Here is a 23,138-nt window from a genome sequence, read left to right as displayed (position 1 = left end):
AGGACTCTGGTCCTGGTAAAGTGTAGTCTCTGTACGGTGGCCTTTTAGGACCCTTCAGACTCCTTTGTTTGTTTGTGTTTTTCTTTGGTTATGTCCGTCTTCCTTTATGTTCTTCTTCTCTTTTGTTTATTTTGTAGTTGTTGTGTTTGTTTGTTATTGTTACTTTTTATTTACTTCAAAAAAAAATCATGAATGAACTGTGTTTGTTTGTGTGTGTATTTATTTAGCTTGTTTGCTTCTTGAACTTTCAACTTTAACATTATATTTGACTGAACTGAAGGAGTTCGTTTCTTCAATGTCTCCTCCTCCTCTTCCTCCTCTTCTTTCTCTTCCTCCTCCTCCTTCTCCTCCTCCTCTCTGGTTTATAAATCTCTCCCCTCCTGGATCCTGGAGGCACCGCGGGCTGCGGAGAAGGAGAAGTAGAAGAAGAAGAAGTAGAAGAAGAAGTAGAAGAAGAAGAAGTAGGAGAAAGAGAAGTAGAATTAGTAGAAGGAGAAGGAGAAAGAGAAGCAGAAGCAGAAGATGAGGGTGTGCGTGCTGGTTCTGGGTCTGTCCCTGGTCCTGACGGTCTGCGTGGCCCGGTCTCCGTACCAGGCGGTCCTGCAGCACAGCCGGATCAGAGGCCGGCAGCAGGGGTGAGTTTTACCCGAGCCGAGCCGAGCTCAATCTGCGTATTCCTACGGGACTGCAATGAACGGTGGTTTTATTGTCACATGTATTTCCTTCCGTGCTATAAATTCAGAATCTTCTTTATTGGTTCCGCCTCTCAGTGGTCAAAGCAGACATTAATAACTTCATTGATTTATTACACGAGCTGTAAACCTGTAACACGTTTTAGAGTTATTGTAGAGCAGATGACGTCATCAGTCCACCTTAAAAGCATGTAGTCTTTCATCTTTCTGTGTTTCTGTCTGAAGACTAAACGGAAACTTTACGGTTTTTCCTGTGAGCTGTCATAAGTCATAATTAAAAAATCATAGGTCATGAGTCATAGATAATAAGTCATCCATCACAAGTCATGTTTCACAAGTCATGTGTCATAAGTCATGAATAATAAGTAATACATATTAAATCAGGAATCACAAGTCATAAATCATAAATAATAATCCATAAATCATAAGCCAAGTCCTTGAGTAGAGAAAAGCTCGGATCGTTGACATGTGATTCATGACGTGTCATAAATGGTATTCTATGACTTGTTAATGAGCCTTTAAACAACGACGTTTCAGGTGAGTTTATATTCCTTATGTTATTAATGTGATTATGAATATTAAACTCTGTTCCAGACCTAACGTGTGTGCGATGCAGCAGCTCAAAGGCACCAACAAGAAATACTTCACCAACTGCAAGCAGTGGTACCACCGCAAGATCTGTGGGAAGCCCACGTGAGTCTGCCGTCTGTGCTGCACCTGTCTGTGGTCCACCTGTCTGTGGTCCACCTGTCTGTGGTTACAACCGTCTGTGGTTTCAACCGTCTGTGGTTTCAACCGTCTGTGGTTTCACCTGTCTGTGGTTACAACCGTCTGTGGTTTCAACTGTCTGTGGTCCACCTGTCTGTGGTCCACCAGTCTGTGGTTTCACCTGTCTGTGGTTTCAACCGTCTGTGGTCCACCTGTCTGTGGTTACAACCGTCTGTGGTTACAACCGCCTGTGGTTTCAACCGTCTGTGGTTTCACCTGTCTGTGGTTACAACCGTCTGTGGTCCACCAGTCTGTGGTTTCACCTGTCTGTGGTTTCACCTGTCTGTGGTTACAACCGTCTGTGGTCCACCAGTCTGTGGTTTCAACCGTCTGTGGTCCACCTGTCTGTGGTTTCACCTGTCTGTGGTTACAACCGTCTGTGGTCCACCTGTCTGTGGTTTCACCTGTCTGTGGTTTCACCTGTCTGTGGTTTCACCCGTCTGTGGTTTCAACAGTCTGTGGTCCACCTGTCTGTTGTTTCAACTGTCTGTGGTCCACCTGTCTGTTGTTTCAACTGTCTGTGGTTTCACCTGTCTGTGGTTTCCACCTGTCTGTTGTTTCACCTGTCTGTGGTTTCACCTGTCATTGTTTCAACCGCCTGTGGTTTCACCTGTCTGTGTCTGCTGTTCACCTGTCTGTGGTTTCACCTGTCTGTGGTTTCACCTGTTGTTGTTTCAACCGTCTGTGGTCCACCTGTCTGTTGTTTCAACTGTCTGTGGTTTCACCTGTCTGTTGTTTCACCTGTCTGTGGTTTCATCTGTCGTTATTTCAACCGTCTGTGGTTTCACCTGTCTGTGGTCCACCTGTCTGTGGTTTCAACTGTCTGTTGTTTCACCTGTCTGTGGTTTCACCTGTCGTTGTTTCAACTGTCTGTGGTCCACCTGTCTGTTGTTTCAACTGTCTGTGGTTTCACCTGTCTGTTGTTTCACCTGTCTGTGGTTTAAACAGTCTGTTGTTTAAACTGTTTGTGGTTCACATGTCTGTGGTTTCAACTGGCTGTGGTTTCACCTGTCTGTTGTTTCACCTGTCTGTGGTTTCACCGGTCGTTGTTTCAACCGTCTGTGGTTTCACCTGTCTGTTGTTTCACCTGTCTGTGGTTTCACCTGTCGTTGTTTCAACCGTCTGTGGTTTCACCTGTCGTTGTTTCACTTGTCGTTGTTTCAACCGTCTGTGGTTTCAACCGTCTGTGGTTTCAACTGTCTGTGTCTGTGGTCCACCTGTCTGTGGTTTCAACCGTCTGTGGTCCACCTGTCTGTTGTTTCACCTGTCTGTGGTTTCACCTGTCTGTGGTTTCACCTGTCTGTGGTTTCAGCTGTCTGTGGTTTCAACTGTCTGTGGTTTTAACTGTCTGTTGTTTCAACTGTCTGTTGTCCAACTGCCTGTGTCTGTGCTGCACCTGTCTGTTGTTTCAACCGTCTGTAGTCCACCTGTCTGTCGTCCACCTGTCTGTCGTCCACCTGTCTGTTGTTTAAACAGTCTGTTGTTTCAACTGTTTGTGTTTCACATGTCTGTGGTTTCAACTGGCTGTGGTTTCACCTGTCTGTTGTTTCACCTGTCTGTGGTTTCACCTGTCGTTGTTTTAACTGTCTGTGGTCCACCTGTCTGTTGTTTCAACTGTCTGTGGTTTCACCTGTCTGTTGTTTCACCTGTCTGTGGTTTCAGCTGTCTGTGGTTTCAACTGTCTGTGGTTTTAACTGTCTGTTGTTTCAACTGTCTGGTGTTTCAACTGTTTGTGGTTCACATGTCTGTGGTTTCAACTGGCTGTGGTTCAAACCTTATGTAGTTCAAACCGACTGTAGTTTAAACTGTCTGTAGTATACCGACTGTTCTGGTTCTGAGGAGGGTTAGGTTCTGAGGAGGTCCAGGTTCTGAGGAGGGTTAGGTTCTGAGGAGGTCCAGGTTCTGAGGAGGTCCAGGTTCTGAGGAGGGTTAGGTTCTGAGGAGGTCCAGGTTCTGAGGAGGTCCAGGTTCTGAGGAGGGTTAGGTTCTGAGGAGGTCCAGGTTCTGAGGAGGTCCAGGTTCTGAGGAGGGTTAGGTTCTGAGGAGGTCCAGGTTCTGAGGAGGGTTAGGTTCTGAGGAGGTCCAGGTTCTGAGGAGGTCCAGGTTCTGAAGCTTCTGCACATTTAAACATGAACTACATTTAAAGGCAGCGCAGAAGAAGTGATTGACACGACACAGAAACAACAACTAGACTTCTAGAAGAATGTAGTTTGACTTAATTATGAATAATTAAGATGATGATGATGATGATGATGATGATGATGATGATGATGATGATGATGATGATGATATTGATGACAGACACTTAAGAGAGTTAGAGAGTGTTTGTTAGTGAGGAAGAGGTTTCATCTTAGTGTCCGTCAGTCCAGACGAGTTCAACACACACACACACACACACACACACACACACACACACACGCACGCACACACACACACACACACACACACACACACACACACACACACACACACACACACACACACACACACACACACACACACTGGGTTTTATCTGTGACAGTTTAATTAGATTTACGTGTGTGAGTCCTGTCTTTGTCCTGTTTGTGTGTCAGCGAGTTTCTGAGGAGGTCAAAGGTCACCAGAGACCGACAGTGAAGGCCGGTTCCACAGAAGAGGAGCTTGATAACGCAAGGCTCTGCTATGAGTTCTCTAGAGCTCATAGTACCATAGTACCCCACTAGAGAGCTCATAGTACTACATTACCCCACTAGAGAGATTATAGTACCATATTACCCCACTAGAGCGCTCATAGTACTACATTACCCCACTAGAGAGCTCATAGTACCATATTACCCCACTAGAGAGCTCATAGTACCATATTACCCCACTAGAGAGCTCATAGTACCATAGTACCCCACTAGAGAGCTCATAGTACCATATTACCCCACTAGAGAGCTCATAGTACCATATTACCCCACTAGAGAGCTCATAGTACTACATTACCCCACTAGAGAGCTCATAGTACCATATTACCCCACTAGAGAGCTCATAGTACCATATTACCCCACTAGAGCTCATAGTACCATATTACCCACTAGAGAGTTCATAGTACCATATTACCCCACTAGAGAGCTCATAGTACCATATTACCCCACTAGAGAGCTCATAGTACTACATTACCCCACTAGAGAGATTATAGTACCATTTTACCCCACTAGAGAGATTATAGTACCATATTACCCCACTAGAGAACTCATAGCAGAAGCTCCTCTTCTGTGGAACCAGGGAGTTTTTCGATTGGGTGGTTTAAAGTCATGGAATGTGGTTTAAAGTCATGAAATATGGTTTAAAGCCATGGAATGTGGTTTAAAGTTATGAAATATAGTTTAAAGTCATGGAGATGTGGTTTAAAGTCATGAAATATGGTTCATAGTCATGGAGATGTGGTTTAAAGTCATGAATTGTGGTTTAAAGTCATGGAAATGTGGTTTAAAGTCATGAAATATGGTTTGAAGTCATGAAATATGGTTTAAAGTCATGAAATATGGTTTAAAGTCATGAAATATGGTTTAAAGTCATGGAAATGTGGTTTAAAGTCATGAAATATGGTTTGAAGTCATGAAATATGGTTTAAAGTCATGGAAATGTGGTTTAAAGTCATGAAATATGGTTTGAAGTCATGAAACATGGTTTAAAGTCATGAAATATGGTTTAAAGTCATGGAGATGTGGTTTAAAGTCATGGAATATGGTTCATAGTCATGGAGATGTGGTTTAAAGTCATGGAATGTGGTTTAAAGTCATGAAACATGGTTTGAAGTCATGAAACATGGTTTAAAGTCATGAAATGTGGTTTAAAGTCATGGAAATGTGGTTTAAAGTCATGAAACGTGGTTTAAAGTCATGGAATATGGTTTAAAGTCATGGAAATGTGGTTTAAAGTCATGAAATGTGGTTTAAAGTCATGGAAATGTGGTTTAAAGTCATGAAACATGGTTTAAAGTCATGAAATATGGTTTAAAGTCATGAAATGTGGTTTAAAGTCATGGAAATGTGGTTTAAAGTCATGAAACATGGTTTGAAGTCATGAAATGTGGTTTAAAGTCATGGAAATGTGGTTTAAAGTCATGAAACATGGTTTAAAGTCATGAAACATGGTTTATAGTCATGGAATGTGATTGCCTCTTTATGGCTCTCAAAATGCCGAGGGCTGAGCTAACAGTACTAACAGTGCTAACAGAGTTTACCTGTTATAGACGTATCTATTTCTGTATGATGATATTTATTGATCCAATGTTAATGATCTGGATGTTTATTACTCCTCCATATCTATATGTAGATGATAGTTATTGATCAGGTATTAATGATTGGATGTTAATTACCACTTCTTTAATTAAATTAAATGCATCGTCTGGATACAGAAGAAGGAACGATTCCAGAACTCCTGCAGCCTCCAATCACACCGGCAATAACGTGTGTGTGTGTGTGTGTGTGTGTGTGTGTGTGTGTGTGTGTGTGTGTGTGTGTGTGTGTGTGTGTGTTTGTGTGTGTGTGTGTGTGTGTGTGTGTGTGTGTGTGTGTGTGTGTGTGTGTGTGTGTGTGTGTCCTCACACTGGACTGATTATTAAACCAGATGGAAACTCGACTCCCGTTTGGTCTCCACATAAACAAAGATGGCCGCCGTGGATTTCTGACAAAACAAACAGAGCGAGGGAAACGTTCCAGAAACATCCAGCTTCAGCCTGACAGGAAGCAGAGAGAGAGAGCAGTAATACTACATTAAGAGCAGTAATACTACAAGAAGAGCAGTAATACTACAATAAGAGCAGTAATACTACAGTAATACGACAATAAGAGCAGTAACACTACAGTAATACTACAATAAGAGCAGTATGTTAAACTCAGACAAAACTGAAGTTATTCTAGTCGGCCCAGATGAGCTCTAGTGGGGTAATATAGATATTATATATATTTAATACTAGATATATCAATAGATATAATTGAGTATCATCTGCATAACAGTGAGTATTTTCATTGTTTCCTTGTTGAGTTTGACTTCATGTCTCTCAGTTCATTCTCTTGTTGTGAGTCCGGCGGGTCGGCTCTCTAACCGCCGGTCTACAAGTCTGGATCACGGTATTCTTTGAGATTCTGTTATTATTATTATAATAATATTATTATAAGATTATGTTTCCGTGAGACATCAGATATGAGACATATGACAGCTCCTGCGCCGGGGGGCTGCAGGCTCCTGGTGGGCCGTGGGGCTGCAGGCTTCTGCAGGCTCCTGGTGTGACGGGGTGCTGCAGGCTCCTGGTGGGACGGGGGGCTGCAGGCTCCTAGTGGGCCGGGGGGCTGCAGGCTCGTGTTGGGCCGGGGGGGCTGCAGGCTCCTGCAGGCTCCTGGTGTGACGGGGGGGCTGCAGGCTCCTGGTGGGCTCGTGTTGGGCCGGGGGGGGCTGCAGGCCCCTGGTGGGCTCGTGTTGGGCCGGGGGGGGCTGCAGGCTCCTGGTGGGCTCGTGTTGGGCCGGGGGGGGCTGCAGGCCCCTGGTGGGCCGGGGGGGCTGCAGGCTCCTGCAGGCTCCTGGTGGGACGGGGGGGCTGCAGGCTCCTGCAGGCTCCTGGTGGGCCGGGGGGGCTGCAGGCTCCTGGTGGGCTCGTGTTGGGCCGGGGGGGGCTGCAGGCCCCTGGTGGGCCGGGGGGGCTGCAGGCTCCTGGTGGGCTCGTGTTGGTCCTGGCGGGGCTGGTGGGTCCCTGTCAGGAGTCTGGTCTGGATTCTTCTTCTCTCAGAGGAAATTAGCTTTATGAGCCCAGACGGCTGAGAGACATTTATGATGGAAACCTCTGCAGGAAGTCGTGCCTCCGCGCTCCGCTGAGCCCACATGTGAGGGTCCTCCTGCTGCCTCCATCGTTGTTGTTGTTGTGTACAGTTACCGTGGTTACAGCTGTCTCATCTTTAACGTTTCATCCTCAGCATGAAGTTGACGGTCATGGAAAACCTGGAAAAGTCATGGATATGTGGTTTAAAGTCATGAAATATGGTTTAAAGTCATGGAATATGGTTTATAGTCATGACATATGGTTTAAAGTCATGGAATATGGTTTATAGTCATGACATATGGTTTAAAGTCATGGGATATGGTTTAAAGTCATGAAATATGGTTTAAAGTCATGGAATGTGGTTTAAAGTCATGGAGATGTGGTTTAAAGTCATGAAATATGGTTTAAAGTCATGGAAATATGGTTTAAAGTCATGGAATGTGGTTTAAAGTCATGGAGATGTGGTTTAAAGTCATGACATATGGTTTAAAGTCATGGAATGTGGTTTAAAGTCATGAAATAGGGTTTAAAGTCATGAAATATGGTTTATAGTCATGGAGATGTGGTTTAAAGTCATGGAGATGTGGTTTAAAGTCATGGAATATGGTTTAAAGTCATGGATATGTGGTTTAAAGTCATGAAATATGGTTTAAAGTCATGGAATATGGTTTAAAGTCATGGATATGTGGTTTAAAGTCATGGAATGTGGTTTAAAGTCATGGAATGTGGTTTAAAGTCATGAAATATGGTTTAAAGTCATGGAAATATGGTTTAAAGTCATGGAGATGTGGTTTAAAGTCCTGGAGATATGGTTTAAAGTCATTAAAAATATGGTTTAAAGTCATGGAATGTGGTTTAAAGTCATGAAATATGGTTTAAAGTCATGGAGATGTGGTTTAAAGTCATTGGAGATGTGGTTTAAAGTCATGGAAATGTGGTTAAAAGTCATGAAATATGGTTTAAAGTCATAGAAATATGGTTTAAAGTCATGGAGATGTGGTTTAAAGTCATGAAATATGGTTTAAAGTCATGGAAATGTGGTTTATAGTCATGGAGATGTGGTTTAAAGTCATGGAGATGTGGTTTAAAGTCATGAAATATGGTTTAAAGTCATAACATATGGTTTAAAGTCATGGAATGTGGTTTAAAGTCATGAAATATGGTTTAAAGTCATGGAAATATGGTTTAAAGTCATGGAGATGTGGTTTAAAGTCATGAAATATGGTTTAAAGTCATGGAAATATGGTTTAAAGTCATGGAAATGTGGTTTAAAGTCATGAAATATGGTTTAAAGTCATGGAATGTGGTTTAAAGTCATGAAATATGGTTTAAAGTCATGGAGATGTGGTTTAAAGTCATTGGAGATGTGGTTTAAAGTCATGGAAATGTGGTTAAAAGTCATGAAATATGGTTTAAAGTCATAGAAATATGGTTTAAAGTCATGGAGATGTGGTTTAAAGTCATGGAAATATGGTTTAAAGTCATGGAAATGTGGTTTATAGTCATGGAGATGTGGTTTAAAGTCATGGAGATGTGGTTTAAAGTCATGAAATATGGTTTAAAGTCATGGATATGTGGTTTAAAGTCATGGAATATGGTTTAAAGTCATGGAAATGTGGTTTAAAGTCATGGACATGTGGTTTAAAGTCATGGAATGTGGTTTAAAGTCATGAAATATGGTATAAAGTCATGGAAATATGGTTTAAAGTCATGGAGATGTGGTTTAAAGTCATGAAATATGGTTTAAAGTCATGGAATGTGGTTTAAAGTCATGAAATATGGTTTAAAGTCATGGAGATGTGGTTTAAAGTCATGGAATGTGGTTTAAAGTCATGAAATATGGTTTAAAGTCATGGAGATGTGGTTTAAAGTCATGAAATATGGTTTAAAGTCATGGATATGTGGTTTAAAGTCATGGAATATAGTTTAAAGTCATGGAAATGTGGTTTAAAGTCATGAAATATGGCTTAAAGTCATAACATATGGTTTAAAGTCATGGAATGTGGTTTAAAGTCATGAAATATGGTTTAAAGTCATGGAAATATTATTTAAAGTCATGGAGATGTGGTTTAAAGTCATGGAAATATGGTTTAAAGTCATGGAGATGTGGTTTAAAGTCATGAAATATGGTTTAAAGTCATGGAGATGTGGTTTAAAGTCATGGAATGTGGTTTAAAGTCATGAAATATGGTTTAAAGTCATGGAGATGTGTTTTAAGGTCATGGAGATGTGGTTTAAAGTCATGGATTTGTGGTTTAAAGTCATGAAATATGGTTTAAAGTCATGGAGATGTGGTTTAAAGTCATGGAATGTGGTTTAAAGTCATGAAATATGGTTTAAAGTCATGGAGATGTGGTTTAAAGTCATGAAATATGGTTTAAAGTCATGGAAATATGATTTAAAGTCATGGAGATGTGGTTTAAAGTCATGGAAATATGGTTTAAAGTCATGGAGATGTGGTTTAAAGTCATGAAATATGGTTTAAAGTCATGGAATATGGTTTATAGTCATGAAATATGGTTTAAAGTCATGGAATATGGTTTAAAGTCATGGAATGTGGTTTAAAGTCATGAAATGTGGTTTAAAGTCATGAAATATGGTTTAAAGTCATGGAGATGTGGTTTAAAGTCATGGAGATGTGGTTCAAAGTCATGAAATATGGTTTAAAGTCATGGAAACATGGTTTAAAGTCATGGAGATGTGGTTTAAAGTCATGAAATATGGTTTAAAGTCATGGAAATATGATTTAAAGTCATGGAGATGTGGTTTAAAGTCATGGAAATATGGTTTTAAGTCATGGAGATGTGGTTTAAAGTCATGAAATATGGTTTAAAGTCATGGAATATGGTTTATAGTCATGAAATATGGTTTAAAGTCATGGAATATGGTTTAAAGTCATGGAGATGTGTTTTAAAGTCATGAAATATGGTTTAAAGGCATGGAATGTGGTTTAAAGTCATGGAAATGTGGTTTAAAGTCATGAAATATGGTTTATAGTCATGGAATGTGGTTTAAAGTCATGGAAATGTGGTTTTAAGTCATGGAAATGTGGTTTAAAGTCATGAAATATGGTTTAAAGTCATGGAAATATGGTTTAAAGTCATGGAGATGTGGTTTAAAGTCATGAAATATGGTTCATAGTCATGCAATCCATTGGTCAGGATGTGTGTGAAGTTGATACCGGACCTTTTTCATAAATGTTGCCTTCATGTCTTCAAATTTGCTCTCAGCTGTTGTGTTGTTGACTTCATCTCTGACACGTTCCTGAACAAGAGCTCTCATTGGCCGCTGGAGGACCAATCAGGAGCTGCGGTTAGTGAGTCTGACGTGCTGAAGGAAATAAACAAGCAAAGATCCGGTCCACCGGTTCACGAGGCTCCGGTCCAGAGACTCTAAACAAGGCTTCCTCTGATAAACACGCTCATGTAAACTGGAAGCTCTTGTTTAAGACCTCATGGAAACTCTGCTGCATAACTTTATGAGCATCATTACACTCAGACAGGAATGCATGTGTCTCCTGAAGCATCAACATTACAGCTCACCAGGCGGAAACTCTCAGCTTTATGGAGCTCAGCTTCCTGCTGAGGCAGAAACCTGTGAGAAGTGGACAGGATGTGTCCTCCTCAGAAATATAAATTATCCTTATTAATCCCCTTGGGGAAATTCTTCTCTGCATTTGACCCATCCCTGGAGAGGGAGCAGTGGGCAGCCCTGTGAGGCGGCCGGGGAACAGTTAGGGGTTCAGTGTCTTGCTCAGGGACACTTCGGCATGTGAGCTATGGGGGGACAGGGGATCGAAGCGGCTACCTTGTGGTTGCGGGACAACCACTCATCCCCCTGAGCTACAGTCTTATATCCTCATGTGTCCTTCATGTTCCCTCATGTGTCCTCATGTATCCTTCTTGTGTCCTCATGTGTCCTCATGTATCCTTCTTTTGTCCTCATGTATCCTTCTTGTGTCCTCATGTGTCCTCATGTATCCTTCTTTTGTCCTCATGTATCCTTGTTGTGTTCTCATGTATCCTTCTTGTGTCCTCTTGTGTCCTTTTTGTGTCCTCATGTATCCTTCTTGTGTCCTCATGTGTCCTCATGTATCCTTCTTGTGTCCTCATGTGTCCTCATGTATCCTTCTTGTGTCCTCTTGTGTCCTTTTTGTGTCCTTTTTTTTGTGTCCATGTGTCCTCTTGTGTCTCGGCTGCAGGATGATCACCTATGAGTGCTGTCCTGGCTATGAGAAGATCCCTGGAGAGAAGGGCTGTCCTGCTGGTATGACCTCTGACCTGTAGCTCAGATGACCTCTGACCTGTAGCTCAGATGACCTCTGACCTCCCTCTCTGGTCTCCTTGCAGCGCTGCCTCTGGTGAACATCTACGACACGCTCGGCGTGGTGGGCGCCTCCACCACTCAGATGTACTCTGAGCGCGCCCAGCTGAGGGAGGAGGTGGAGGGACCCGGCAGCTTCACCTTCTTCGCCCCGAGCAATGAGGCGTGGGCCGCCCTGCCCACGGTCAGTCAGTGCGCACGCATCCGCCGCTGGAAATAGTCCCCACAAATACACTATTTATCCTGTGTTTGTTGAAACAGTGACCAGTATTACTGCCTCAAAGATAGTAATACTACTTTAAGAGCAGTAATACTACTTTAAGAGCAGTAATAATACTACATTAAGAGCAGTAACCACAATGCACTAGCACACATGGAGTAAACCCTAGTTCCTGCAGTAACATCAGGTGCCCTTCAGCCCCTTTGTGACGCAGTGTGTTGTTGTTGTTGTTGTTGTTGTTGTTGTTGTTGTTGTCGTGGTGTTAGAAGATCCTGGACGCTCTGGTGAGCAAACGTGAACATCGAGCTGCCGACCCCTTCAGCCCCTATGTGACGCAGTGTGTTGTTGTTGTTGTTGTTGTTGTCGTGTGTTAGGAGATCCTGGACGCTCTGGTGAGCAACGTGAACATCGAGCTGCTGAACGCTCTTCATTACCACATGGTGAGCCGCCGGCTGACCTCCGAGGAGCTGAGACACGGATCCTCCTTCGCCTCCATGTACCAGGACTTCCACGTGCACATCCACCACTACAGCAACGGGGTGGGTGAGGATGAGGATGAGGATGAAGATGGTGATGAAGATGATGATGGGTTTAAAGAGCTCTTCTTCACCTCCTCAGATCGTGACGGTGAACTGTGCTCGGCTGATCAAACCCGACCAGCACGCCACCAACGGCATCGTGCACGTGGTCGACCGCGTCATCACCGCCATCTCCAACAACGTGCACGCGCTCATCGACGTGGACGACGACCTGGAGACGCTGCGCGTGAGTTCAGCCACCAGCCGATCGATCAATAGATCAGTCGATAGATCAGTAGATCGCTGGATCAATCGATCGATAGATCAATTGATCAGTCAATAAATCGATCGATAGATCAATTGATCAGTCTGTAACGGTACCGGCCCTGACCTGGTCAGGGCTTAGTGGGAGTGCCTACTACGTGTAAGGAGCGCCCGTTTTAGAACCCTGAGGTTTCCCTCTCAGTTTGCTTTCGATTACAATTTATAGAGACAATGACGGATGTTAAAAACCCCATTCGTTCAGTTTCCCCGTCGCCTACCTGTACTATTGAGCCACGTCTCCACCGAACTGTTTCCTCTAAAAGGAAAGGAAGATGAACCGTTTTACAAACAGTGCAACCCAAATGATTACTTACATTTGTCTGGATCTGGAAACGAGGCAGGATCGTGCTGGATTGTGTTCCCTGGTCAATGGCCTCGGCCCGGTGTTACCTTCTTTGTCTCGAAAAACCTGGAAGTTATCTTATTCCAATAAACGGGAGTCCCCATTGAGTAGAGTTCTACACTCTTATTTGAGAGTATTCATTTTCTTTCAACAAGAGTCATTATACACACAGTACCATAACTGAGTCTTTTTCTTTACTTGGAGCAGTTCCCCTCAGTAGCTAAGAGTCAGTTCACCAGTATCATATGTTTAAAAAACTACAAGAGTAAAAATCACATTGTAATTCATCAACCGCTTCTTTTTTGTCTTGGGGGAAAACCCCTCAGCGCTTAGAAACAGGTACCAGTAATTACAAGTATACGAAAGTCACTCGGTTTGATTTCTCAAACCGAGTGGTTCCATCTCAGGGACAGAGCCCAAGAGGAACTGAAGAAGTGCGCAGTTATCACAGTATATATAGGCAAGTGCATAGGAAGATCTCTGTCGAGACATAGTGGGAGTAACCGGTGCGTGTGATTACAATCTGCTTTGACCTTGGTCACATGCTCAATAGCGTGTTTGTGGTTACAGCTGCAAAAGCTACTCAAGGTCAGCTGATGAACAGCAGGACCATATTTAGACCTTTCTTCCGTATATAACAGGATACCATCTACTAGGACCATATTTAGACCTTTCTTCCGTCTACAACAGGATACTATCTAATATGACCATATATAAATGTCATAAAAATGTCATAAAAATAACAGGAATGTACTACAGCGTATTTAAGCACAATTTCACTCAAAACAATTAGCATAATGCAGCATGATAAGAAGACTATTTCACTTAAAGCAATTTAGTTATAATGCAGCGTGATAAAATACTATTTCACTCAAACAATTTAGTTATAGTGCATAAAGAGAAAATGAAAAGAACTTAGAATGAAAATTACTTAGAAAAGAAAAGAGAAAGAACTCGTATTTTACATAACCCAATCCTCAACAAGTTGATCAGTGATCAATAGATCAATAGATAAAGTAGTCCTCCTGACTCGTTCCCGTCCAGACGGCGATGGCGGCGGCCGGTCTGACCGCCATGCTGGAGAGCGAGGGCCAGTACACCGTCTTCGCTCCCACCAACGAGGCCTTCGAGAAGATCCCTCAGGAGACCCTGAACCGGATCCTGGGAGACCCCATTGCTCTGAGAGGTGAGTCAGGAGATCCTGAACCGGATCCTGGGAGACCCCGTTGCTCTGAGAGGTGAGCTGCTGCTCCTGCTGCTGGTCTTCGTGGTTTCAGACCAGTATCAGCTGAACCGGCTCCTGATGCCCCCCCACAGACCTGCTGAACTACCACACCCTGAAGCACATGCAGTGTGCAGAGTCCATCGTGCAGTGTCCTTATGTGTCCTCTTGTGTCTTCTTGTGTCCTCATGTGTCCTTATGTGTCCTCATGTCCCCCTCAGACCTGCTGAACTACCACATCCTGAAGCACATGCAGTGTGCAGAGTCCATCGTGTCTGGGACCCCAATGGAGACCCTGCAGGGCTCCGTGCTGGAGGTGGGCTGTGACGGGGACCGGATCACCCTGAACGGGAAGGCCATCGTCACCAAGAGGGACCAGCTGGCGACCAACGGGGTCCTGCACCACATCGACGAGCTGCTCATCCCCGACTCAGGTACTGAGTACTGCAGTACTGCTAATACTGCAGTACAGCAGTAATGCTAATACTGCTGTATTGCTAACACACCACATCATCAGGGACAGAACACACCATCAGGGATAGAACACATCATCAGGGACACAACACACCACACCATCAGGGACAGAACACACCATCAGGGACAGAACACATCATCAGGGACACAACACACCACATCATCAGGGACACAACACACCCCCAGCACAGACTGGAGTCGGGCAGTACTTGCAGTACTATTCTCTTCTCCTCTTCCAGCCAAAGTTCTACTGGAGCTGGCTGAGGATTCATCTGTTGCCACGGCGACCAAGCTGTTCGTGGAGGCAGGGCTATCCTCCCACCTGACCGGCTCCGAGGCGCTGACCATGCTGACCCCGCTGAACGACGCCTTCACAGGTAACGCCCCAGACCATTGACCCCGAAGACGCTGCTCAGGTCCATGTATTAACCCTTGTGGCCTCAGTACAGACACTCAGTCTGTAGATATAATATTTCAGTTATTGTGGATTTTATTACAGTTTTTATTGCTGGTTTGTCCACTAGGGGCATCACTGCTGTATTATGGAGCACTGCAGTGTTTGATGCCTCAAAATGGTTTGAGTATTTATTCTAGAGATAATATTTCATGTTTTTTTTCTTTTCATAAAAACAACAGAAGCAGTTTGTTAGTTACGATCAGGACTGAAGTTGGGTAAATTTCAATAAAAGTGTGAACTAAACATATTTAAAGATATTTATCAAGCTAATTTGTTTCATTTTCATTTAGTTTTTACGTCTAAAACATTTTAAAAACACGATCAAAATGTTTTTGTTAGTCGCGGCCCTCGTCTTATTGACCGTGTCTTCCAACAGGAAGTGACACGACGATGACGCCGGACTTCAGGAAGCTGATGACCAACCACATCCTGAAGGAGCAGCTGTCCTCTAAGGCTCTGTATCACGGCCAGGAGCTGGAGACGCTGGGAGGCCTCAAGCTCCGAGTGTTCGTCTACAGAAACGTAAGGAGTCCAGATCGCCTTCTCGCCTCAAGAAAACCGGACTGAACCAGTCCGTACCAAAACCAGTGAAACTCCACGAGTCTTATGGGTTCAATACCTCGTTAAAAACTCAACCAAACAATAACTCTCATGCGCTTCAACAAACAACTGCTAATGTATTCACAATTCCTGATGAAAACCTCAATTTTACGGGATTACTGGTCCTGATCCCGGACCTTGGGTTCTCCTGGTGGTGTAGAGAGCGGGTATTGTCTCAGAGCTTTGGGTATCGTCTCAGATCTTTGGGTATTGTCTCAGACCTTTGGGTATCGTCTCAGACCTTTGGGTATTGTCTCAGATCTTTGGGTATTGTCTCAGACCTTTGGGTATCGTTTCAGACCTTTGGGTATCGTCTCAGACCTTTGGCACCACAGAGTATGAGTTAGCAGCCGGATCACGACCTCATTGAAGAGCCGGTCTCGGTCCGGCTGCACCAAAGCACGGTTGCTGTTTTCACATCCGTCCAAACAAACCCACGAGGCTCGGGGGCTCGATTCCCCCGAACCAAAGAAGTCTTGTTGGACAGCAGGTCCGTCTTGGTGGACTCGTGTAGACCTGGATCCTGCAGGTGAAGCTCTGTTGGACAAACATCTGGATGTGATTACGTCCTGGTTTCATGTCAGAACAATAAGCAGCTTGTTCGTCTGCTGCTGACATGAGGAATCTAACAGTTTTATTTTTAATAACCTGTGATCTTCATTTCCTGGAAAGAAAACCTTCCAATACATTCAGAATGACTTCAGGCTTTTTCCACATTAATAAAAGCTGACTCGCTTCTATTCTCCCAGTCAGAGGATCAGATATGTAGTCTGACTGTGCCGTCTGTTGCCAGGCGGATTGGGCGGCTCGTCTGTCTCCACGGGCAACAGATCCTGCCTCTTCATCTCCAGTGGAGACCTCACGAGGTCACTGCAGTTGTGGTTTCAGTGACACACCTGGTTCCACCTGGAGAGACTGTGGATGATCAGTGGTTCAGGTTTATTATGCCGATGATGCGGTCCTGAGTTACACAGAAATCATTTGGGCTTGAACTCAAAGAGGAGATTTGAGATCTTGTTGTGTTTGCCCTGATGAGCGGCAGCGACAAAAAGATCCCAGGAGTCCAGACACTGGTGCTGCTGGAGGTTCTGCTGGAGGTTCTGCTGGAGGTGCTGCTGGAGTTGCTGCTGGCTGGAGGTTCTGCTGGAGGTTCTGCTGGAGGTTCTGCTGGAGGTGCAGATGTGGTGCTGGACAGTTTGACCAAAACGAGTAAATAGATAATTTAAAATGACTTCTCATCTCGTGAGGAAGACGCTCGAATCAGTGAATAGTCACGTGATGTGTTGCAGCAAAGTGCTGTCATTCATATTCACACCATCAAGCCCTGAAGCTTCTCAATTCAATTCAGTTTATTTTATATACCCCAAAATCACAAATACAAATTTTACAATCTGTTCACATTCAATTCAATTCAATTCAGTTTATTTTATACAGCCCAACATCACAAATACAAGTTTGCCTCGGAGGGCTTTACAATCTGTACACATAACATCCCTGTCCCGGGACCTCACATCAGATCAGGAAAAACTCCCACTCGCACTCAACCAGTTAGCAGGTGATGTCAGTGGGTCCCTGAGGGTTCAGGGGGACGTTGGGACTGGGCCTCCTCTGATGGTGGAATGTGTGCTGCTGGTGAGCGGTGAGAGGCCTAGGGGTCCAGCGTGAGGGGGTGGTCTTCCTGTCTGAACTCATGCTAGAGCTCCAGGTCCTCTGTGTGGGACCAGTGGTGCTGATCCGGGTCTTCATGATGCCGAACACGTTTGATTTGTGAGGTTTTTATAATCAAAGCTACGATGAGTCTGAGAGGTGACAGAGAACTTGATCTACATTTTGAAAAGGTTTTTCAAAGGCAGGACGACGCAGTAAATGTGGTCTGACCGAGTCCCTCATGAGGAGACCAAGTCCTCCATGTTGTGGTGGATCACTGCCGAGAGACGACCAGAGGACCCACATGATGCTGGGGGCCCACTGTAGCATCAGCAGATCTGCTGGTCTCTGGAGGTCCAGGAGACGTTGCTCTGCTGGTCTCTGGTTGCTGGTCTCTGGTTTCTGGTCTCTGTGGTTCAAGTGGTTCAAGTTTCTGTTGGTCTCCACATGGTTCAGGTTCTGGTCTCCACGTGGTTCAGGTTTCTGCTGGTCTCCACGTGGTTCAGGTTTCTGCTGGTCTCCACGTGGTTCAGGTTCTGATCTCCACATGGTTCAGGTTCTGGTCTCCACATGGTTCAGGTTTCTGGTCTCCACGTGGTTCAGGTTTCTGCTGGTCTCCACGTGGTTCAGGTTCTGGTCTCCACGTGGTTCAGTTTTCTGGTCTCCACGTGGTTCAGGTTTCTGCTGGTCTCCATGTGGTTCAGGTTCTGGTCTCCACATGGTTCAGGTTCTGGTCTCCACGTGGTTCAGGTTTCTGCTGGTTTTCACGTGGTTCAGGTTCTGGTCTCCACATGGTTCAGGTTCTGGTCTCAACGTGGTTCAGGTTTCTGCTGGTCTCCACGTGGTTCAGGTTCTGGTCTCCACATGGTTCAGGTTCTGGTCTCCACGTGGTTCAGGTTTCTGCTGGTCTCCACGTGGTTCAGGTTCTGGTCTCCACATGGTTCAGGTTTCTGCTGGTCTCCACATGGTTCAGGTTTCTGCTGGTCTCCACGTGGTTCAGGTTCTAGTCTCCACATGGTTCAGGTTCTGGTCTCCACATGGTTCAGGTTCTGGTCTCCACGTGGTTCAGGTTCTGGACTCGTGGGTGGCTCACATTTCTGCTCAGTAATGAATTCTGCAGACCACAAGAAGTTTCCTGCTTCCCACGGAGGCTAAATCTTTCCAGACGTGTGTGTGTGTGTGTGTGTGTGTGTGTGTGTGTGTGTGTGTGTGTGTGTGTGTGTGTGTGTGTGTGTGTGTGTGTCTGTGTCTGTGTGCCTGTCTGTCTGTCTGTCTGTGTGTGTGTGTGTGTGTGTCTGTGTGTGTGTGTCTGTGTGTGTGTGTCTGTGTGTGTGTGTGTGTGTGTGTGTGTGTGTGTGTGTGTGTGTTGTGGAGTCCAGAGACCCACAGATAGTGTGAGCAGAAGTTCTGTCTTTACTTCAGACAGACTTATATACTTATCTATATTTGTAATATACTGTATATTTATACATATATATATATATATATATATATATATATATATATATATATATATATATATATATATATATACACGTATATATATAGCCCCTGCAGCCTCTCAGCTCTTCGGTTCTGTGTTGCAGAACCTTTGCATTGAGAACGCCTGCATCGCCGCTCACGATAAGACGGGACGCTACGCCGCCATGTTCACGGTGGACAAGCTGCTCACGCCGCCGATGGGAACCGTCATGGACGTCCTAAAGGCCGACGACCGCTTCAGGTGAGACCACGGGTTCTGATGTTCTGATCCATTCAGGCTGGAGCTCATCCTGAACTAGGACCTCCAGACTAGGTTCCTTTCCAGAGCCAGATGGTCAGGATGATACCAGCACTCATCAGTTCTCACCAGTACTCACAAGTACTCACCAGCACTCACCAGTACACACCAGCACTCACCAGTACACACCAGTACTCACCAGTACACACCAGTACACACCAGCACTCACCAGTACACACCAGCACTCACCAGTACTCACCAGTACACACCAGCACTCACCAGTACACACCAGTACTCACCAGTACTCACCAGCACTTACCAGTACACACCAGTACTCACCAGTACACACCAGTACTCACCAGTACACACCAGTACACACCAGTACACACCAGCACTCACCAGTACACACCAGCACTCACCAGTACACACTAGCACTCACCAGTTCTCACCAGTACTCACCAATACTCACCAGCACTCACCAGTACACACTAGCACTCACCAGTACTCACTAGTACTCACCAGTACTCACCAGCACTTACCAGTACACACCAGTACTCACCAGCACTCACCAATACACACTAGCACTCACCAGTACTCACCAGTACTCACCAGTACACACCAGTACACACCAGTACTCACCAGCACTCACCAGTACACACCAGTACACACCAGTACTCACCAGTACCAGCAAGTGACCTCACACGGTCCTGTACAGGAAGTGACCTCACACGGTCCTGTACAGGAAGTGACCTCACGCGGCCCTGTACAGGAAGTGACCTCACGCGGCCCTGTACAGGAAGTGACCTCACGCGGCCCTGTACAGGAAGTGACCTCACGTTGTGGCCTCCCTGTTTCAGCCTGCTGGTGGGGGCCGTGCAAACCGCCGGCCTGACGGAGCTGCTCAACCAGCAGGGGGCGCTGACCTTCTTCGCCCCGACCAACGCCGCCTTCGACGCCCTCCCTCGGGACGAGCGCGACCAGCTGATGCGTAAGTGCCAGGAAGGCTCCTTCTTTGGGCCGAGCCGCCTGTTTACTCTAAGAGCCGGCTGTTCGATTCCGTTTACACGAGCCGTCTGCAGCGTCACTGCAGACACTCAGCAGACATGTTGTTCACAGTCACAGTCACAGTACTTCTTACTGATATGTGTACTAGTACATCAATATACAGAATACACACTGAATCAGCTCAAAGAATATCACTTTACAGGTATTACAAATATCTCACTTTACAAATCAGTTCCAACGAATGTTTAATATTGAAAAACAAACGTGCGCGTGCGCGTGCGCGTGCGCGTGCGTGTGTCCAGGTTCCCGTCAGCAGCTGCAGGCTGTGCTCCGGTACCACCTGGGGGCGGGGCTTCTGGTCAGTGGGGGCGTGGCCTCTCACACCAGAGTGCAGCCCCTGCAGGGAGAGAAGCTGGAGCTGGGCGTGGTCAGTCCTCTGTTATTGATCTCTGTTATTTATCTCTGTTATTGATCTCTGTTATCTGTTATTGATCTCTATTATTGATCTCTGTTATCTGTTATTGATCTCTGTTTTTGATCTCTGTTATTGATCTCCATCATCTGTTATTGATCTCTGTTATTGATCTCCATCATCTGTTATTGATCTCTGTTATTTATCTCTGTTATTGATCTCTGTTATCTGTTATTGATCTCTGTTATTGATCTCTGATGGGAGCTGATCACATGATGACGCTGCTCTCTGTGTTGCAGCGTAACTACACCGTGTACGTCAACAAAGTCCCCGTCGCCGACGCCGACCTGATGGCGACCAACGGAGTCGTCCACGCCGTCAACAGCATCATCAGACCTCTGCGTGAGTCCGCCTTTAGTCCTTCAGACTGCTTCAGGGTCTCCACGACATCACAGCTTCTGAAGAGAGCTTCAGGGTCTTATAAAAAGTTATAAGAAGTCGTAAGAAGTAATAAGAAGTTGTAAGAAGTTATGAGAAGTTATAAGAAGTTATAATTCGTTATAAGAAATTGTAAGAAGTTATAAGTAGTTATGAGAAGTTATTAGAAGTTATAAGAAGTTATGAGAAGTTGTAATACGCTGTAATAAGTTGTAATAAACTGTAATAAGCTGTAATAAGCTGTAATAAGTTGTAGTAAGCTGTAATAAGTTGTACTAAGTTGTAATAAGTTGTAGTAAGCTGTAATAGTTGTAATAAGTTGAAGTAAGCTGTAATAAGTTGTAATAAACTGTAATAAGTTGTAGTAAACTGTAATAAGTTGTAATAAGCTGTAATAAGTTGTAGTAAGCTGTAATAAGTTGTAATAAGCTGTAATAAGCTGTAATAAGTTGAAATAAGCTGTAATAAGCTGTAATAAGTTGTAATAAGTTGTCGTAAGCTGTAATAAGTTGTAATAAGCTGTAATAAGTTGTAATAAGCTGTAATAAGCTGTAATAAGTTGTAATAAACTGTCTTTTGTCTCTTGCAGCTCTGAAGCTGGACCGAGAGCAGGCGGATGGACCTGCAGCGGCCTTCAGACCGCCGGCCTCCTCCAGGGTAAAGTCACATGACCTTTGACCTCTGTAAACATTTTACAAACAAAACAATGAAGACAGTGAAAATAATGAGATCTGCATCATTTGATTTGGACGTCTAATTCTAGTAGTTCCATAAATAATAATAATGGTCATAATGATTATACTAATGATGATGATAATAATTATCTGTCTCACAGGCGGACTCCAAGAGCTACAGGGACGGTGAGTTTCTTCTTGTTTTAGCTGCAGAACCAGAACCTGAACCTGAACCAGAACCAGAACCTGAACCCGAACCCGTGAAGTCTAACCGTGGTGTTCTGTCTGCAGACGAAATGTTCCAGAAGGTGGTCCGTAGTCGCTCCAGCAGGACGATGACCCAGTAGAACCCAGCAGAACCCAGCAGAACATCTGAGGAACCAAAGAAAAGGAAATCTCCCCCTGAAGTCTGTTTCACTGAAACCAACCGAACGGCTGTGAACGGATCAGACAAACAACCGATTACCGTTAGAACATGACAACAAACAAATAAACAAACAATTTCTTCCCTCCACTAAAAAGGTCAAAGTTCACTCAGTGAATCGGACCAAGTTCATTCAATTTAGTTTATTTTGTGTCGCCCAAAATCACAAATACTAATTTACCTCTGAGGACTTTACAGTCTGACTCCAAACCTTCTGTTTGGCCTCGTTATTACGGAGAAGACCAAGACCAGTTCTACCAGTTCTACCATTACTACCAGTTCAACTAGTTAAACCATTACTACCAGTTCAACCAGTTCAACCAGTACTACCAGTACTACCAGTTCAACCAGTTCAACCATTACTACCAGTTCAACCAGTACTACCAGTACTACCAGTTCAACTAGTTCAACCAGTACTACTAGTTCTACTAGTTCAACCAGTACTACCAGTTCTACCAGTTCTACCAGTTCAACCAGTACTACCAGTTCTACTAGTTCAACCAGTACTACCAGTTCAACCAGTTCTACCAGTATTACCAGTACTACCAGTACTACCAGTTCTACCACCTGAAGGCTGAATCAGGATCTCAGGGGGATTTTAGTTTGAGGAGAAAGAATTAATTTGTTTTTCTTTGTATTTTTATTATTTTTTACTGTTTTGTTTCTTTGTCACTTCTAAAATCCAAAGTTTGAACTTTCACATGTAAACCTTTGTGTGTTTTTGTTGTTGTGTCCTGTGTGTTGTTGTCGTCCTGCAGCATGTCAGCAGGCCTGAGCTCAAACAAACAAACAAATTCATGGAGCCTTTTCGGATGTTTTCCTTTCTGTTTTTGTAAAATAAAAACGAAAAATAAGCTCTGAAACAAAAAAGTTGTGTGAAGTGTGTTTTGATAGAATACATATCCTGAACTCTCAGGTTCAAGCTGCTCCATCTTTTCATTCCATCTGAGAGGTTGAGAACGTTCCTGGATTTGGGTCCCGGCTCATGAAGGTGGTGGGTCAGAGCCAGACCAGCTGAGAACCTGGACTAGACCGTGGTGTCGATGGGCTCCGCTCTGCCAGGTGAGCTACCTGGATCAGGGTCTGGATCTGGATCAG

At 44.5% G+C, this 23,138-nt stretch overlaps 1 protein-coding gene across 1 annotated transcript; it reads left to right on the top strand.

The window, feature by feature from the left end:
• The first annotated feature begins 392 nt into the window (after positions 1 to 392).
• tgfbi (transforming growth factor, beta-induced) lies at positions 393 to 22,903 on the top strand. The gene is made up of 17 exons (XM_079229046.1): positions 393 to 635; positions 1,287 to 1,385; positions 11,441 to 11,505; positions 11,589 to 11,746; positions 12,157 to 12,321; positions 12,401 to 12,547; positions 14,012 to 14,153; positions 14,411 to 14,623; positions 14,903 to 15,040; positions 15,497 to 15,642; positions 18,954 to 19,090; positions 19,945 to 20,075; positions 20,395 to 20,519; positions 20,804 to 20,906; positions 21,532 to 21,599; positions 21,778 to 21,802; positions 21,908 to 22,903. Exons 1-17 carry the CDS (start codon positions 523 to 525, stop codon positions 21,961 to 21,963), a joined length of 2,031 nt encoding a protein of 676 aa, XP_079085172.1. The 5' UTR covers positions 393 to 522; the 3' UTR covers positions 21,964 to 22,903.
• The last annotated feature ends 235 nt before the right edge of the window (positions 22,904 to 23,138 follow it).

Source organism: Taurulus bubalis (genome assembly GCF_910589615.1).
Source record: "Taurulus bubalis genome assembly, chromosome: 13".
NCBI lineage: Eukaryota > Metazoa > Chordata > Actinopteri > Perciformes > Cottidae > Taurulus > Taurulus bubalis.
This window is presented reverse-complemented; position numbering and strand designations above follow the sequence as displayed.

Coding starts and splice junctions, on each gene's coding strand:
- tgfbi (XM_079229046.1), top strand. CDS start 523: ATGAGGGTGTGCGTGCTGGTTCTGGGTCTGTCCCTGGTCCTGACGGTC. Junction 15,643..18,953: donor GAGTGTTCGTCTACAGAAAC/GTAAGGAGTCCA, acceptor TCTGTGTTGCAG/AACCTTTGCATTGAGAACGC. Junction 20,076..20,394: donor CGAGCGCGACCAGCTGATGC/GTAAGTGCCAGG, acceptor GCGTGTGTCCAG/GTTCCCGTCAGCAGCTGCAG.